This window comes from Neomonachus schauinslandi, chromosome 1 (genome assembly GCF_002201575.2).
Source record: "Neomonachus schauinslandi chromosome 1, ASM220157v2, whole genome shotgun sequence".
Taxonomy (NCBI): domain Eukaryota; kingdom Metazoa; phylum Chordata; class Mammalia; order Carnivora; family Phocidae; genus Neomonachus; species Neomonachus schauinslandi.
This window is the reverse complement of record NC_058403.1, coordinates 58,664,772-58,684,690: the sequence shown is the minus strand read 5'-3', so window position 1 is coordinate 58,684,690 and position 19,919 is coordinate 58,664,772. Positions and strand designations below refer to the sequence as shown.

The following is a 19,919-nucleotide window of genomic DNA, read 5'->3' as shown; positions in this document are numbered from 1 at the left end:
GGCTCCCGGCGTGCTACATCAGATGCAGGCATGAAGGCACCATCGGTTTCAGAGGCTCTGATTACCCAAAGTAATTAAGAGCAGCCTAAGGAGAGATACTGCATTCTCAATTCATGCATCTTAATTTGGGGAGGAACACAGACCTCTTTGAGATTCTAATGAAAGTCACTGACCATATTATCCCTATGAAAGTAGGAACATGCCCATTCGTGAAAAAATAGGGATACCCCTAAAGCCCACACATACACTTCCTAAGGAACCTTCGATACTTAAACTGTACTCCAGAATGAATGAGAATTCTGAGGCAGACGTCTGAATGAAAGTTCAAGGAATAGGAAAGACATACCCAACTACAGTACTGAGATCATAAATAGAATGGTGTTGTAAACACTTTAAGCAAGTTAGGAAGTTGACTCTTTCTGTCCACCTAAAATAATAAGCAGTGACTACAAAAGTATATACAGACTTCCCAACGTTCATAGGTGGTGTCTTCCAGAAAATATGCTTAAAAGTCAGATTTCTGAAAGCTGAACAATTGATTTATGTTTTATGAGAACTATTATGTTACCAATGGTTAGAAAGAAAAGAAGGGAAACAAAGAAAACAGCCTCTAATGGTTCCTGTACCTTGGGCTTAGGCGATCGGGAAGATAGAAGTCAAGTCTCACCACCGGGAGACAGCCCAAACACCCCTTTTACACCCAGGAGGGGTACGGTGCATAAGGCAGTGCAGCTCTCCTTCCCGCAGGCTGATGACCCTGCCATGGTCCACCTCCAGTGACAAGGACAGCTGGGCTGTGCTAGGAGTATGGAGCCAGGGTAAGAGGAAGAGTCTTGTCCTGCCTGCCACCTTCCGCTTGTGTAAGTGATTTCCCCAGTGCCCCCAGCCACCCTCCAAATGATGCTGGTGGGCTGGTTCATGGACCCAGAGGCAGTCCCGCAGGATCAGCCAAGAGGGTCCCTAGCTGTGCTCAGGATAGAAATCAAATGCAAGCCAGCAGGAGGTGAAAGCAAAGTTAATTGAAGGTATAGAGAGAGTACAGGTACAGTCGGAGTGTCTGGGAGACTCAGAAAGGAAAGGAGGGAGTCTTGTCTTTGCTTTGGGTCTGGGGGCTTTTTACTGACGATTGTGGTCTGATGCCTCTGAGGCATCCAGGAACTGGTCAGAACAAGGACAGAGTTCAGGTGTCCACCATAAGTCACTTATTCCCTGGATCCTGGGGGTCTTGGGACATGTTGAGATGTCTAGCACCAGTGGTCTGGAATACGCACACGATGGCCTTGCCCGGTCACTCCTTAGATGCTATCTGTTGTGCTGGGAGACTCCAAAGAAATCACCAACTCCTTGTCCCTTATAAGGGGGACATACATTAAGGCACGTGTAGGGCAGGGGTGCAGGTCCTAGCAAGAATAGAAGCAGGAAAGGGAGCAAAAAGCAGGTTTTTCTGGAGTCCTTCAGTTTCCCTGTCTCACAGAGATTGTGAAAATGCCAGTGAGATAGAAAGCATGTGTCGGGCCAGGTGCTTCCGACGGTGAAAGCCGTGAATGAGCAAGCTCTAGCCTCCTGTCATGCAGAGGCTCAGCAGTTGCCCCCCACCCCAGCATATAGGTGAAGTGGACATGACTGAGGTCTTGGCCTTGGCAGGGGCAACAGATGTAGATTTGGGGAGGAAGGGACGTGAGTAGCCACATGCATCCCTGCTTCCTCAGGAGAGGAATGGGTCTTTCCTAGCGTGACCAGCTTGGTAAGTAGCACCAACACACAGTAGCTTAGGACCATCACTAATCCCCTAACATATGAAAGGGCAACCTCAACACGGTAAAGGCATCAACGTGCGATGTGGGAAAGAGTGTGATATGAGAGATGGGGCTGCGGAGGCCTGGCCACCCCAGCCCTAGTTCATGAGCTGACCCACTTACCTCATGTGAGCCTGGTGGCCCAGATTGAAAGCTCCAGGGCTTTTCGGCCCTGCCATTTGACTTAGACGTGTTGACTTGACCGGAATTCATGTGGGTTTTAATTTGAGAGCTGGTGTTTCCTCCCAAATCACAGGGACGTCAGATTCTCATCTCCCTCAGTAGCACCTCACCCTTGCCCTGGTCTTATTTTATATATCCGGGCTGAGGAAGGACTGGATTTCCCACCTAATTAAAGGAGATTGTATTGCCTGATGTTTCCTTTCGTGTTCATTTTCCCCCTGCACACAAGCAGTTTTTTATTCTCGTGCTAAGTCCTATCCCCGGACACCGGCAGTTTAAGAGACAGGCAGGAGCTGGGTTCCTATAAGGCGGAGCCAGGCACCCCATCACCTCTTTCACCATGAGCCGATTTTCCCTTCGGTCCTCACCCCACTGCAGCCCCATCAGTATTGTGCTCGCTCACAGAACACAGTCATTCAGAATACATGACCACTCTCGGTGGTAGGGTTCCTTGCGTGTTTCTAGTGAATGCCATCTCAGGCTGACTCTATATTTTTACTCTAGTGGAAAGGAGGCCAGTTATTATTTTTAAACACACAGAGAACCATTTTTATCACTCTTCATTTTATCTCATCGGTTCTATGTTCACACCACCGTGGGGGTATTTTTTGGGTGAGGTGGCGTCCCCAAATATACATAATCTTTGTAAAGTTGTATGGTTTTGTAGAGTTGAGAGAGTGGTTGGTGTTTTCTTTTTTTTTTTTTCTTTCTTTCTTTTTTTTTTTTTTTTTTTTGAATAGCCCAAATGCCTATTCAGTGCCAATCTAGGAAAGAATGGAGTTAGCATTTTCACACCATTCCTTCCTATACAGTCCCTGAATAACCATCTAATCAAGATTTGTTTTCAATGGGGAACAAATCTTCTACAGTAGAGTATTTCAGATTTATTCCATTGGAATCTATACATTAATGCCCATTGGATGAAAGGACCTGCTTCACAAAAGCCTGGACATTGCCTTGCTGTGGCAGAAACTTTTTCCCACTGTATTAGTGTTAAATATAAAAGAAAGCCTGGGAAAGAATTGCTTCAGCATTGTGTGAGGGAGGAACCAGGCACGCCTGAATGGAGAGGCAGGGTCCCCCATCGCATCTGAACCCGTATCAGCAAAGCCCATTCAGCCTTTCATGGCTGCTCGCTGCAGTGTGGGACCAGTGTACTCAGGGAGATGTTTAAAAATTGTGTCTATAAAAATCCAACTAGGCTTGCCGGGTCAGGTTGTACATGTGTGCAGGTTTGAGTTTGTCTCTGTGGTTTTTAATGGAGTTGGTGACATTACTGCAGTAATCATAATTCAGACCATTTCACAATTTTTTGTGGTTATCTCTATAGGGTTACCTGATTGTTTAGATAGACTCAGCCAGTTCAGTCAAACAAGCACTTTGAATTTTTCTCATGAGATTGTGGTGTGTGCGTGTGTGTATGAGTGTGTGTAGTATGTGGACACCTTTTGCTTGACCATTTCCCTCTCTAAAGCAACCTCCATCATCACTTTCAGTGTTTTTATCTTTTCTTGTATGTCCTGAGGATTAGGATGGCCTTAGATCTTTAGGCAATCTGAGTTTCATTCTTCAGCAATCCAGTGTTACGGAGTGAAAAAAAAAAAGGCATCCAGGGGTGTGGGTTCTAATCCCAACCCTGCCTCTTACTAGCTGTGTAAAACTTAGGGTAAGTCACTTAAACATTTTGATAGCCTCAACCTTTTCTTACATCAAATAATAATAATAGGACTTGTCCTAAGAACATATAGGATGCTTTTAAGGAAAGACTAAGATGTTGTATGTGCAAGAGTTTTGTACACTGTGAAATGCTACATGGATATTATTAGGATACTTGTAGAGTTTCTTCCCAGAGTTATCATAAGGAAGACAACTCTTCATAAATGACAAATCTAGTGATATTGCTGTGACTGGTGCTAAGAGCAAATGTGTGTTTAAAGAGTGTTTTCACCTGTGTGGAAAAAAGTTACTCAATAAATCCATCCTCCTCAGAGATAGTGATTTTATCAGACTCATCCACTTTTAGTGCTTACTGTTTTACTTAAATAAAAAAAAACTTTAGTGATAGTAAAACCATATCTGAAAACTCTACATTTTAGTGCCAGGACACGATGTTTTCTCTCTTGCATTGTTCCATTTGTAAACTTAAAAAAAAAAAAAAAAAGATGTCTTTACGTTAGATTTACTAAGACTATGTTGACGTCCCAAGGCCTAGAAACATGAACACCATGCTAATTCAAGGGTAGGTGTAGAAGCAGCTGGAGAACATACTGAACAGACTTTTTCATAGAGCTTTACAGTGGACTTAGGGACACCCAAGGGCCAGACTTCATTTAGGGCAAAGCATGCAATACAATGAAGCAGGTAAGAGTGAAAACTCTAGAGCCAGACCACTGAGTTCAAATGCCGGCTCTACCACCCATTGCCTATGAGGCCTTGAGCGAGTTTCTTAATTTGTACGGCCTCAGTTTCCTCATTTTAAATGGGGATAATAATACTACCTACGTGGGGCTCCTGCGTGGCTCAGTCGGTTAAGCATCTGCCTTGGGCTCAGGTCATGATCCCAGGGTCCTGGGATCGAGCCCTAGGTTGGGCTCCCTGCTTAGTGGGGAGCCTGCTTCTTCCTCTCCCTCTGCCACTCCCCCTGCTAGTGCACGCTCTCTCTCTCTGTACCAAATAAATAAGTAAAATCTTTAAAATTATAATAATACCTACATGATAAGAGTTGCTATGATGATTAAATGAAATAATCTGGTAATACATAGTAAGCATTAAAAAAAGGAATGTTTGCTCTTGTTGTTATAGTGCTCTCTGTGCATGGGGGACTCAGCAAGGACTTAGAATTTGGTCTGCTGACTGATGTCCTGAATGTCTTCCTGGGTTATTGGGACCTTCCTCTGGGGTTGTACTTTGTATTAACACAGTTAGAGAGGATTCACCATGATTCTTTAATCTGGCAATGACAATTTGTTTTTACAACAGTGAAAAAAGTAGAAACTGGAGCCCAGTGCAATATTTTCGGCACATCACAGACCTAATGGAAGTCAGGACAAAAAGGAAATCTCCTATGTAAAAATCAGTGCAAATCCTATGACTGAAAGTGAATATAGAGCCTCTAGGCATGTATTAAGTTAACTGGATATATGTGAGGCCAACTAAATGTAAAGATGGGAACAAAGGAAATAAATGAGTATGTAAAAGGATGCGGTCACACCAACAGAGCTCAGGCAGCATGAGGAGATTGAGTGCAGCGAGGTAGAGCTGGTGGAGCTCAGACTTTCCTGAACCGGTCCTCTCGCCTAAGGCAGAGGAGAAAGAACCTGAGGATGTGGGCATTCCTCCCATCTTCAGGTCATTACCTCTGGGGGCTACTTCTCACAAGACATGGGGATCCTGGTCACAGGCCAGCAATCAGTGCTTGGGCCACCTGGTTGTGAAAGCCCACTTACTTGGCCTCTCTCGAGCTGATTATTCAGTTGTGAAGGCAAGAATGGGGAATATAAATGAAGAATGGTTCGGAGAGAGGGATTCTTCAGAGCCATTTGAGAAGTAAGGTAGAAAAATAGGATAGCCCTAAGCCTTAGTGTTCTTGCCACCGGTTTTAATTCTCAATCTGTGATCCAAACGTAACCATTATCCCTTGTCTGCAGAGCCCAGGGTATAAGGGTGGCAGTGGGTCAGGCTATGGACAGCCTCCACGTAGCTGACTGCTGTCTTCCCACTGGGAGCCGTTTGATACTTCCCTGTAGCAAGTGCATAGAACACAGTATTGCCTAGGGGGATCACACAGCCCATTCCTGGTTTACTTCTGCTGTCCTCACCTAATTATCAACAGTGCTCCCTTTCACTCTCAGACGTGCCCAGTTTGAACACTAAATGTGATCACCTGGTGTATTATAGTCTCCCAGTTCAGTGCTGCCATCTCCCACCTTTTGAACATTCCTTCCTTGTTAAGCTTCAGGAAATGCAGAAAACGACCCATGTCACATACGACCACTTTAGAAAGTCCTCAGACAGGTCGTTGGAGATGACAAGAGTGTGTAGATACAGAAAGCAGTGGGTGAGCACCCTTTTAGACAGCAGACAGCATCCTAGAGCCTGTCCCTCAAGTGGAAAACGTGGAGGCAGCTGTTTGGGGGATATCTTAGTCTGGATTGCATTTTCCAAGGGTTTTTGCATACATGGTGTGGATTGAGAAATATACATATAAAGTAATAAATAGGAAAGGAGTTTATTTTTTTAACTATGAATATTGTTGCTATGAATAAAATCAGGAACTCTGAAAAACTGGGGAAAATGTAAGCTTTCCCAAAGGACCTCGGCTTCAACCTGTCTAAAGTAGAGATAGATCGTTCCAGGAGAACCAGTCTTCCACTTGTTTCTCAGGTCTTATGTGCTGCAGTTGTAGGAAGAGCAGGCAAAAGACCCATCTGTTTATTAGGCTGTCCTACTTCAACTGGCAACCCTGGCTGAAGCTCTAGGGCATTAATAGGGATTCAGTACCCAAAATAGCAGGGGTATTGTTGGAGCCAAATCCAAGGCCTCGTTCCCATAGGCCGTCATACCCGCAGCCCGATCCCTGTGCAAAGCATGTCCATCTCGCCACAGAGCCCGCTTGTGTCTGCAAGGTCGGGGGTGGGGGTGCTTCCAGGAGCCATGAGCGTGACCCACCTGAGACCTGGGTGTTAGGAATGCAGTCAGCTAGCTCTGACCCACACACCCTGTCTTGTGTCTGTCTTGCCACCGTGCAGGTGACATCAGTTGCAAGGGGATGACCGAGCGCATTCACAGCATCAACCTTCACAACTTCAGCAATTCCGTGCTCGAGACCCTCAACGAGCAGCGCAACCGTGGCCACTTCTGTGACGTGACGGTGCGCATCCACGGGAGCATGCTGCGCGCACACCGCTGCGTGCTGGCAGCCGGCAGCCCCTTCTTCCAAGACAAGCTGCTGCTGGGCTACAGCGACATCGAGATCCCGTCCGTGGTGTCGGTGCAGTCGGTGCAAAAGCTCATTGACTTTATGTACAGCGGCGTGCTGCGCGTCTCGCAGTCGGAAGCCCTGCAGATCCTCACGGCCGCCAGCATCCTGCAGATCAAAACAGTCATCGATGAGTGCACGCGCATCGTGTCGCAGAACGTGGGCGATGTGTTCCCGGGGATCCAGGACTCAGGCCAGGACACGCCACGGGGCACCCCCGAGTCAGGCACATCGGGCCAGAGCAGCGACACCGAGTCGGGCTACCTACAGAGCCACCCGCAGCACAGCGTGGACAGGATCTACTCGGCGCTCTACGCATGCTCCATGCAGAACGGCAGCGGGGAGCGCTCCTTCTACAGCGGTGCGGTGGTCAGCCACCATGAGACTGCGCTCGGCCTGCCGCGTGACCACCACATGGAAGACCCCAGCTGGATCACGCGCATCCACGAGCGCTCTCAGCAGATGGAGCGCTACCTGTCCACCACCCCCGAAACCACACACTGCCGCAAGCAGCCCCGGCCCGTGCGCATCCAGACCCTGGTGGGCAACATCCACATTAAGCAGGAGATGGAGGACGATTACGACTACTATGGGCAGCAAAGGGTGCAGATCCTGGAGCGCAACGAATCCGAGGAGTGCACGGAAGACACCGACCAAGCAGAGGGCACTGAGAGTGAGCCCAAGGGCGAAAGCTTCGACTCGGGCGTCAGTTCCTCCATAGGCACCGAGCCTGACTCGGTGGAGCAGCAGTTCGGGCCCGGGGCGGCGCGGGATGGCCAGGCCGAACCTGCCCAAGCCGAGCAGGCCACGGAAGCTCCTGCCGAGGGTGGCCCACAGCCGCACCAGCTAGAGACAGGTGCCTCCTCCCCGGAAAGAAGCAACGAGGTGGAGATGGACAACACGGTCATCACTGTCAGCAACAGCTCCGACAAGAGCGTCCTGCAGCAGCCTTCGGTCAACACGTCCATCGGGCAGCCATTGCCAAGTACCCAGCTCTACTTACGCCAGACAGAAACCCTCACCAGCAACTTGAGGATGCCTCTGACCTTGACCAGCAACACACAGGTCATTGGCACAGCCGGCAACACCTACCTGCCGGCCCTCTTCACTACCCAGCCCGCGGGCAGTGGCCCCAAGCCTTTCCTCTTCAGCCTGCCACAGCCCCTGGCAGGCCAGCAGACCCAGTTTGTGACAGTGTCCCAGCCTGGCCTGTCGACCTTTACTGCACAGCTGCCAGCGCCACAGCCCCTGGCCCCAACCGCAGGCCACAGCACAGCCAGTGGGCAGGGCGAAAAAAAGCCTTACGAGTGCACTCTCTGCAACAAGACTTTCACCGCCAAACAGAACTACGTCAAGCACATGTTCGTACACACAGGTGAGTGTGCAGGCCCCTCTGGAGGCCCGGAAGCAGGCCGTGGGTGCGAGGGGGCTGTAGGAAGGGAGGGGCAGGACGGCAAGTACAAGGGAAGGTTTGGAGACATCTTCCAGATTTGAAGGAGACCCCACTGCCAGCCATCTTCTAGAAGCCCCAACAATACCCCCATTGTAGGCGTGAAGCATCTGCCACCAAAATACAAAATCACAGAAACCCAGTGGAGAAGGGCCAAATGGGAAGAAGTCTGACAAGGAATTTGCAGGCACAATATCCCTTACATACATGGAACTTCGTAATACGGTCTTTGATTCTAGGTGTTTACAACTGGAAATGTCCTTGGAGAGTATATACTCCAGTCACTTCGTTTTACAGACCAAAGTCATAGAGGCAGAACAGGGATGAGAGTTTCAGTCTGTAGTAAGTTCTGTATGAACCATCAGCTTGAAGAGGCCACAACAAGGCTGATGCAAGCTTATGCTGCGTTTGTGGCCCCCGAAATGGAGAAGTGATAGACTCACTCTATTTTCTATTGCTTTTTCTCTTATTTTCAACATCTAGAGACCACAGTCTGGTCTGGGCACTAACCTTTTAAAAAGACAATAGACTGGGACATAGTCAGAGAAGTATAATTAGGATGATGAAGGAATGCAAAACCATGGCATATCATGGTTGAAGGTCCGAGGGCTGTTCAACCTGCAAAAAAGAAGACTCAGAGCATCATATAACATCCAAGTATTTGAGCTTCTGGGGCAGCATATGTAGTAGTTAAGCTGGAGCTCTGGAGCTACGTTGCCCAGGTTTGAAATCAGACTTAGCCACTACTGAACTTTGTCACCTTGAGAAAATAACTTAATCGTTCTACACTTGTTTCCTTGTCTATATAATGGGAATAACAGTAATACATCCTTCTTAGAGTGTCGTTTTCAAGAATAAGTGAATTAATATATGAAACTCTTAAAACAACTCCTGGCGCATCATTAGCACTCTATAAATGGTAGCTAACATTAGCACAGTTAGCTTTATTTAAATGGTTAGGAGGAGAGAGACATTAAGCTTGTTCTGTTTGACTTCAAAAGGTAGAACTGGACCAATGATTGAAAGCTATAAAGGAGATTCTTTCAACTAAATAAAAGAAAAGGTTTGTTAACAGTCTGAGCTGCTCTAAGATGGGGTAGACAGCCTCCAAAGGGACTGAGTTTCTATAATTAGAGGTGTTCCAGGAGAGAGTGGATGATCATTTCATAGGGATGATGTAGAGGGGCCTCGATCATTAGATGAGTAGTGGGGTGAGATGGTGTTTCATCTCTGGATTCCGTGATTCTAGAGCTAAGATCTCCTGATCGCACAGCTAGTGCCCTTTTCCAGCTCAATAACAGGACAGACATAGAAGTGAGAACTTCACAGATGCTTCTCCATATAAGTGACCATACATACGATATGATTTCACATAGATTCTCTCATATCTGAAAATACCTACCCCAGTGATGATCACCATATTTGAAATTCCTATCATGAGTCCCTCTTCTGGTGTACCTCTGGTTCCAGAACACCCCTGTTAAATGACAAATAAGTTGCCAGAGAAAGTTACATAGTAGAATTACAATACATGAAAACAGATTAGTTCCTCTGAGCAACCTTGTTTCTCAGATCAGCTAGCAGGAATCTAGGGGACAGGACATAAGGCAGATAAATTTAAGTTGGTAAATAGAAAGGAAAGAAAATAACAGACACTGAATCAGTTGTTCTTAAGAATGACAGTTTTCACAACTCCAAATCAACATAGTAACTCACTACCGAATTTAGGAAGAAAATCAGGTAGTGGTAAGTCACTATGTTTATTTAGGGTAAATGTGAATGCATTGATAACCTGAGATCAATCAAGGGCAATTTTCTATGTGGTATGGGTATCATCATTATTTGGTAAATTGATCAAATAGTAATATTTCTAGTTATGTGGCACATTATGGTTTACAGAGTGCTCTCACTTAGTTTCTCCTTTCTTCTTCTAAATAGTTGTCATATAAACCATCAAATTAAAGATTAGGGAGGAAAAAGAGACCAGTGTCTCTTTTAGCCAAAGTGTCTTGTTAGCCAAAGTTCACTTCACTGGTCTTGGATCCATAAACATTTCTATTCTCCACCCCCTGCCCCCCCGCCACCCCTGTGCATCTCTTCTAGTAGACCTAGTAGAAATAAAATTCACATACTCTATGAGATCACATATTGAAATAAGGCTTTAAATTTGCAACACAAAATTTTCAGGGCACTATCAAAAATTGTCTTTTTGCTATATAAACACATTCATCCAATGGATTCACTAAAGAATTCTGTGGTTAACCCAAATAACTAGATTTGCCCATGAAAAAAACAGCAATGGGTTTGTACATTTAGACATCATAGATACAAAAGCTACAAGTAAAGTCATTTTATAAATCTGAGTTATGCTCAAAGTGTAGCCTTCAGATCTCTAATAAACTATGAAGGTTTTGTATAGGTGTGTATAACATGGCCACATCTGGGAACAATTAAGAATACACAGATATCACTTGAGCACCTCATTTAAAAGAAGTGAAAGTCTTCCCATTCACCCTGAATTATTTGGCAGTGGCAATTTGGAAGGGCCATCTGTCTATCAAGACTTTTGTCTAGCTGAAGGAGTCCATAACCTAACAAAGTGAAAGAACAATTGGTCTAGATTTTTCAAAAGGCAAGACAGCCTGAACATATGGAAGTAATTCAGGACCTGGATTCATTGCAGCCTCCATTTCAAAACAAAGTTCTCTCCAATTTCTTAGGAAAACATAAAAAAAAAACAGGGCCTCCCAACTTCACAAGAGCCCAGTGGAAGTGATAAAAAGCCAGAGCAAAAAGTCTAAATGTCAGTCTAAAAAGATTCTAGAAAGTACCACGGATACTGGGAAGAGTAGGGATGGCTTTGGTATTCTTACGGATAACCTAATCTAAAAGAATCTTACTAAGAAACAGTAGCTTGATAGAGCTAAAAGGAAAGACATTTGGGTTCTCTGTATCATGGCTATTATGCATGCTACCTAGATTTGCATTTCAGTTACTCCAACTTTAATGTCAATAGTACTTACTATCCACAACTGCAGAGAATCTATTCTGAGACTTGGACTCCAAATAAAATTCTGTGGAGCTCTGTGTTAATGATCCACATATTCATTGAAAGGAAGTGTTTGAAACAAATAAGTAGTCTGTTGTATTGACTTTGGAGCTAAGCTCCGCGGTAGAGAACCAGAAAGCCCTTGGCTGTAAAGCATATTCCGTAATGATTATAACACTGAAACTTAGAGTGGGGACATAAGTGAAAGACAGTTATACTACAATTCGATTATTTGAGTTCAGTTTTGGTCCCTTTAATTGGCTGTGTGGCCTTAAGCAAATCACTTAATTTTATAACCCTCAGTTTCTTGTGTTTATAATGGAAGTAATAATTTTCCTGCCTTTTGAGTAGCTGTAAAGGTATGGTGCATTTAAGAGCTTTTCATAGGGGCACCTGGGTGGCTCAGTCGTTAAGCGTGTGCCTTCGGCTCAGGTCATGATCTCAGGGTCCTGGGATAGGCCCCGCATCCAGCTGGCTCCCTGCTCAGCGGGAAGCCTCCTTCTTCCCCTCCCACTCCCCCTGCTTGTGTTCCCTCTCTCGCTGTCTCTCTCTCTCTGTGTCAAATAAATAAATAAAATCTTTTAAAAAAGAGCTTTTTATAAAAGGTAAAGTACTAGTTAATGTTTAAAAAAAAACCCATCATCATTATTACCTGAGCCCCCTCCACCCAAGAGACATTGACTTTCTTTGCTGTATCTCATATCTCTGAATAATAAGCTCTTGACAGATTTCCTTCCTCTATGGAATTCAAACACTGAAGCCACGTGATACTTCTTGGGTTTCCCCTGAACTTCCTTCATAACATCAGCATTTTTTTTTCACTCCTTAATGATTTTTTTAAGAGTAAAAGAGTATCTCTCACCTAACCACTCTATCTCCTCCCAAACAAGCCACAGTGGTACTCCATTTCTCCTAGGAGTGTCTCAAGTTCACTTTACTACAGCTTCATAAAAGTTGTGAGATACGAAACCAAGAGTTAAGGACGTATTTGAAAATAAGAGAATCAGAGAAAAACAGATGACACAAACCATCCTGTCATGGAACCAAGCAGGCTCCTCTATGCCCCGTCCCCTCAAGAGGAAAAACAAGTCAAAGGAATGGGAATGGAAGGAAAGATAGAGGACAGAGAAGGGCAAGCTTTGGTGTCGATGTGGATACGGAAGGCAAGCAATAGGGAAAATTCTAAGATAACCCTGGAGCAGTAGTCCTCACGGCGTGATCCCCATACCGGCAGCATACAAATTCTCAGGCCCATCCAGACCTGAATCAGAAACACTGTGATGGTGCCCACCAATCTGTTGTTTCAATGAGCCCTGATTCACAGTAGGTTGGGAATCATTTCCCTAGAAGGCTGGGCGATGACGAGGCTGGCATCAGGTGGCTTTTGTTACATAACATTGTTCTCTAAAATTCCACTCAGAAGAACCTATGCATTTGGAAGAAGAAAACCAGTTGAAAATAACAGCTGGATTTTATAGTGGATAAATTATATTATGGAGGCAAATACCTCATGAACGAGAGGTAAGCTAAGTCTCAAACTGCACAAGTACCACAGCAAATGTTCGCCTTCAGGCACTTTAAAGTACCTACGGGTACTATCATTACATGGTTATCTCTACACCTCCCCATTATAATGTGAACTCGTGAGCCAGAAACAAGTGATAGGTAGATAGATGATAGATAAATAGAGAGATAGATAGGTAAGTATCTTATACTTCAATATACCTAGCATAATATCTTACACATAATAAACATTCAGTAAATATTTGATAAGTGAAATGAATCAAATAACCAGGATGGCATTGGAGGATTTATATACCACCAGGTAGAGGCTTGCCAAACTTAGCAAACAAAAATACAGGATGTCCAGTTAAATTTGAATTTTGGATAAACAAGTGTATTTTTAGCCTAAGTATGTCCCATGCAGTATTTGTGCCATTCTTAGACTAAAATATTATTCATTGTTTTTCTGAAAGATTTAACTGGGTGTCATGCATTTTATCTCGCAATACTATCCAGGTAGAACTCTCTTTTAAGACCCAATCTTAGGACTTTTTGCTTTAAAATCTATATATGGGGGTGCCTGAGTGGCTCAGTTGGTTAAGCGTCCAACTCCAAGGTCTTGATCTCAGGGTCGTGAGTTCAAGCCCCATGTTGGGCTCCACGCCCAGCATGGAGCCTACCTAAAAACCAAAAAAATTAAAAATAAATAAATAAATAAATAAATAAATAAATAAATAAATAAAATCTATATATGAATACAGTCTAGCATATGTAGTTGCTTAACAAATACCTTTTGAGTGAGTAAGTGAATGAATGTTCAGAAATGTGGGCATGCTTTCCAGGAGAATTTAACTCAAGGGACTTACACATAAATGCATTATTTTCTAGCAAGACTTAAATTTCTCTTTCTTTCTTTTTCTTTTTTTATTTGCTGGAGAATTTATTGTATCTGCATTTCTACTTGTGTTTTCTTCCCTAGCAATGGTAGATGTTTGGGCTTTTTTCTGAATCATACTATCAACAGCCCATTTATTGGTGACTGTTTTTGGTCCATTAGTGTCCTCTACCTAGGTGATAATTTTGTTTGTTACCTTGAGAAGCTCAGCTATTTCAGCCATGAATTTGATATAAAAAGATATAGGAATAGTAGTAACATAAGAATGTCAGAAATAGTATAAAAATACTGGGATCAAGATAATAATGTGATAATCCTCATCCAGAATTTGGGCTATTATTTACATCAAGCCAGTGGAGCACTCAACACGTATATGATGTGAAGTAAGAAAGCCTTGGTTTGACCACTCTCTGAGTGACTTTAAATAAGCTCCATAGTCAATCTGAGCCCTAATGTTTTTGCCACAAAATATATAGATCTTAATAATATTTACTTTACATGGTTGATCTAAGAATCAAATAACATTATTTCTGAGAAAGCACTTAACCATAAATACTGTAAAATCATCAAAGCCATTTAAGAACATATATGTTATAGTAACATCATACATCTTGCAGCAGAATCCAGAGCACAGGAAATCGTTAACAGGAGGAGGAGGTGATAATCTGGCGAGGCTGGTATCATCCTCTCATCTGTTACTGACTTGTTGGATAACCTCTCTAATGGAGATGCCATCTTCTGGGGACATTCATGTCTACCCCACTCATAAACATGTAAGAAAAGTTAAGTAACGTAGATGAAGTTCCCTGAGATCTTCAAAATTCTGCCTCACACGGAACCATGTTAGTTGTCCCTGAAGCCGCAGATGTTGTATGAATGCAGCGTGTCCCCCAGTAGGCAATCCCTCCTCCCAGTTGGCCCCACAGTCCACACTGGCCCCCAGGATCACACCCTCAGCACTGGAGAAAGGCTGGCAGGGAGTCACCCCAGCCATATCTCGGGGGCGTAGGCCTCCCTTCAACTAGACCTCTCCGGTGGAGAGCAGACTCTTCAGCCAGTGAAAGCTCTCTGCGACTTTGTGTGAGCACCCCCCCCATTCTTGCCACTGAACCTTTCCCATTTTCTGTTCCCACCTTGACATTCTCCATTCAGGGACTCCTTCTGCTTTCCTCGCCGGTGGCCACCTTCCCCAACCCATACTTTCCTCTTCCTTCCCTGCTACCTGCCTTCTCCCCAAGCTCCCAGTCTTAGTTTTCTGGCCCCTCACCAGACTCACCTGAAGAGGAGGGAGTTGTGCTAGAGCAGATGATGGAGAGACCAAGAGAATGGGACAGGTGGGAACAGTGCTTCTGAAAAACATCCCGCCAACAGCATTCACTGTACTTTCTGCAAGCCAGGAGAAGCCTGATTAGAATGAGAAAGAACCAGCAGAATCAGTGGGTTCTTGCTGAGCCCCCCACTACAGAAGTCACTATTCAGAGTTGGGGTGTCTCAGCCCAGTCGGATATCTTTTACTTGAACTTTGGGCAGGCCCTCTGTATCTACAAACCTAACAAGATGTCTCTTCTTTTTTTTCTTCCTAACTTGTCAGTCTTGGTAGAGTGTCAGTGCTGGTCCACAAGAAGGAGTTGAAAAGAGGCTCTTTAGAGAACAGGCATCAAAAACTGGAGAGAAGTATCTGCATTGGCCACTCCCTCCACACCGTTGGAATTGTAAAGGACACTGCTGCCCCTTTAGTTTATCCCCTTGCTGTGCTGTTATCTTGGGCTCCAGAGCTCAGTTGTCACCTGCTCAGAACCCCTCTGTCAGAGCTACTTACTAATATTTCATTCGTAGTACCGCTGCTTTGATTAGCATATGTAACTGAGAGCAGACTATACCCTTAACTCTGAATCACATAGCTGTAATACAATTACTTGCTTTATTGATTATCTGAAAGTTGTTTTTTTTTAAATCCTGAGTTGGCTTCCCCGTGTAATGCAAGTTATTTCTCAGTTGGTTTCATTTATCATCAGTTCCTTTCTACTGAAAAGAACAGTTGATTTTTTGCCTTCAGATGATCACATACTCTGTGCTAAGTGCTTTATCTCTTTAATTTTCAAAATACCTTCACAAGACAGATACTGTATTATTCTCAAGTTACAGATAAGGAAACTGAGGCTTATAGAGGTTAAGTAACATACCCAAGTCACTCAGCCAAGGAAATGGAATTCATATCTGACTCCCACATCTGTATAGCCCAAAATGGAGCGGTTTAAAGTGAAGGAGCTTATATGACCTCCTCCCTATGTTATAATTCTAGTGTCTGCTTTGGACTTTGTGTCTCTTCCTAACGCAATGATGGACTTGCCATTCCTGGCTATAAGCTCAGACCTGAAAAGCCATCCACTTCCACTCATCTTAACTCTTCAATTCTCCACATTGAAAGCAACAATTAGCAGACCTCATCTGTTTCACGTATAATGTTGAAAGCCCTTTTGGGGTCCCTATAAGCAATATGGAGGAAAATAACAAGAAAGAAAAATATTAACATTTCTACTGAGTGATACTGTTTCAAATCCACACATACGTATAAATGAAAGTTGTGGCTGCCTGATTAATCTGAAAATAAGCCCCATTTAGTAAGACAGTTCTTGAAATACCTACGCTCTACCAACACAGCACCTTAATAATTATAGAGAGCGTTTTCCTTTAAGGAGCTCCCAAGCGCTTTGCAAACATTTTTCCTCATTAACTATCATACCATTTTCTGTGGCAGGGAAGGGAACAGGGTACTTTGTCCTATTTAAAATGTGGGACTGCTAATGCAGTGAGTGATTGAAGCAGGTTGCCCTCAGGTCATGTGCTGACAAGGCCTAGGCTAGAGTCCTCAGGGGTTGTGGGTCGGGATGGGCAGAAGGCCACTAAATCTGCAAAGGGCCGTGGCAAGTGCTTGGTCCAGCTCCTCACTTTCAGAAGCGGGAACGAACCCAGGGAGACTTAGAAAGCCCAGGGTCACGCAGATAATGAACAGCTGAACCAATACTACATGCATGCAAACAGCATACAGATGTATGCTATGAAGGGGAAGATAACAACTGTGAAGAATCCATTTATAGTCAGATTAGAAGGTTGTGAAAGCAAAAAGCCTTCAGAGTGACCTTGCCTAGAGGAAAAACACACTGTAAGAAGGTAAAAGTTTCAAACAGCAAGAGCATTTTAACATAAAGTTTCAACTTCCTAGCAGCCAAAACACCATCTGGAACTTAAGAAGGCAAGCTGCCCATTAAAGGTGACAGGTGGATAAGTTTTAAAAGATAGTTGACCAGCCTATCGTAGCCTCTAGAAAGTATACTCAAAGCACATAGGTGGCAAAGACCAACTTGAGTTCAAGCATGTTTACAGCTGACAGAAATGTTCCAGCTAAAAATAACACTCATGACTCTCTCTCTCTTAGGGAATCTCTCGTTTCCAAAGAATGTACCTACATAAACACCATACATAGCCTAAATGCATCATTTGGGAATGAGGCTTCCCCAAATTCACCCGTTTGTCCAAAAGTGAACTCCTTCTCTTCTAACCCTGTGATGCTACTGACCATACTGTCCCATCCATGAGAATGAAAGGAAAGAAATCAGAGGAGTTGAGAGGAGAGAGAGCTAGGCCAAAACGTTTGTGAATAACTAAGGGGAAAAGAGTTCAAAGACCAATGACATTGGTTAAGAAATTTGTGAAGGGATTCCTGAACAAAACTGCCATTTCTTACCATCATGTGCTTCAGAACATATCCTTTTATGTTTACAAACACAATGAAAAAAGGTTTCTGATGAGATAAAGTTTCATAGAACAGATCATGAAACACTAACACTGAGCCTGACACATACTAAGCACCGAATACACGCTGATTGTTTTCATTGCCATTATTACCATGACACCTCAAACCTCTTCTGCTTCATAATAGGAAAAATGGAAACACAGTCAAGGCCTATGTTTTAATTGGAAGTTAACTCAATTTTAAGAAATAGATTTCCTACCCTGATACATAGTCCAGATGTTGAACAATGACCCTAGAGAGGTTCAAAGGCTTTGGGCTTTACTCTGGGTTATGGAAGAGTACAGAGGACCTTCTTCTCCAAGGTGGGTGCCTCCACTAGGCAATCAGTAATGAGGTGGGACAGATGGAAACACCCTAATGCATCTCATCTCACTTGTCAAGAGCAGTTAGTACCAACCAAAACAAGACCCTATCCAAAGAGATGTCACAGGCCCATGGACATTACTTATAGAGGAATACTTCATATGGTCAGTTAATAACAATATTTTTATTTACCTTACTCTTTTTCACAAGCTTGGACGTTTGGTTTCTAAGCCAACAGCAAATCAAAGCAGTAAACTGAGGAGAAAGAAGGGTTTCAGCCAACAGACTGAGAACAAAGAAAGAGAAAGCTATTTTTTAAATTGACCTGAGAGTTCAAAAATGCGTATGGAACCATTTAATTGGGACGGGGGGGAGAGGATAGTTTTAAAATAAGAATACCATGGAAGTGTTCCCACACCACCCTTGGTGGTCTGCAAAGTGATTTCATATGTATTTATGTCAACACCAGCACAGTGAGGTAAGTAGGACTGTATACCTCAGAGGCATTTGGAGATTTGTCAGAGTATCCATGCCGAGGGTTGGCGCCTGGATTTGAACAGGACCATTTGACTCTGAGATCATTGTGTTGTCCACCATCTACTCAACCTCCACACCAGACAAGGCCAGTCCGCAGCTCAGGGCACTCAAGACGGAATAGCCAGTTAACTCTACTGTTACATTTCGGGACGATTTCTCTCTAAAATAAATAAAATTAAGAGCGTAGCTCTTCAGAACGACTTGCTCCTATGTTGGCCAGTATTTCCCAGACCTATCATGGCAAAGTGCAATTACTAGGCAGAATACTGGAAATGGAAACTATCCCCAAAGAGCCAAGCTATGTAACCACTGTCCTTAGTTTCTAAAGATTCTAAAGAACCTGAATGCTTCCAAGATCTTTCGTCTCTCTTATTCTTTACATGGGTTTGATAAAATTAATGGGAAGTACACATTTAAATCCACACATTAACCATGATGCCGAAAATGACCCCGTAAATGTAGCCCTCCCTTTTCTCCACAGAATGACCTTTGAAAACCTGTGGTGGGTAGTCTCTTGTAGCTTTCCAAGAGAGCTGTTTTCTGGCATGGGGAGGTGGAAGACTAGCCTGTCCTGGCATCCCCTGAAAGCAAGGATTCTCAGAACACGAGAGGCCAGGAAGGACTGGATCTTTCCAATCGAGGGTGAACCAACCAGATTTTTTTTTAATTTTGTTTTTGTTTTTGTGTTTTGTCGTCTTGTTTCTCTGTCTCTCATTCTCCCTCCCTTGCTGTGTCTCGCTCTGTTCCGCTTGCTGTCTCTTCCCCCATCGACAGGTGAGAAGCCCCACCAATGCAGCATCTGTTGGCGCTCCTTCTCCTTAAAAGATTACCTTATCAAGCACATGGTGACACACACAGGAGTGAGGGCGTACCAGTGTAGTATCTGCAACAAGCGCTTCACCCAGAAGAGCTCTCTCAACGTGCACATGCGCCTCCACCGTGGGGAGAAGTCCTACGAGTGCTACATCTGCAAAAAGAAGTTCTCCCACAAGACCCTCCTGGAGCGGCACGTGGCCCTGCACAGTGCCAGCAACGGGACCCCTCCCGCGGGTACACCCCCAGGTGCCCGCACTGGCCCCCCAGGGGTGGTGGCCTGCACGGAGGGGACCACTTACGTCTGTTCCGTCTGTCCAGCAAAGTTTGACCAAATCGAGCAGTTCAACGACCACATGAGGATGCATGTGTCTGACGGATAAGTAGTATCTTTCTCTCTTTCTTATGAACAAAACGACAGAAAAGAAACAAACAAACAAACAAAGCTATGGCACTAGAATTTAAGAAATGTTTTGGTTTCGTTTTTACTTTCTGTTTTTGTTTTTGTTTCGTTTCATTTTGTACTACATGAAGAACTGTTTTTGCCTGCTGGTACATTACATTTCCGGAGGCTCGGGTGAATGAGAGTTTTCCCAGC

General features: G+C 44.2%; 1 protein-coding gene across 2 annotated transcripts in view; it reads left to right on the top strand.

Annotated features, from left to right (window-relative positions):
• ZBTB20 (zinc finger and BTB domain containing 20) overlaps nt 1-19,704 on the top strand; it is a 632,172-nt gene extending 612,468 nt beyond the window's left edge. For both annotated transcript variants that reach the window (XM_021692619.2, XM_044919731.1), the window contains 2 exons: nt 6,728-8,332; nt 19,283-19,704. In XM_021692619.2, coding sequence (XP_021548294.1) covers nt 6,728-8,332; nt 19,283-19,704 — 2,027 coding nt within the window. The remainder of the gene's footprint in view (nt 1-6,727; nt 8,333-19,282) is intronic.
• The last annotated feature ends 215 nt before the right edge of the window (nt 19,705-19,919 follow it).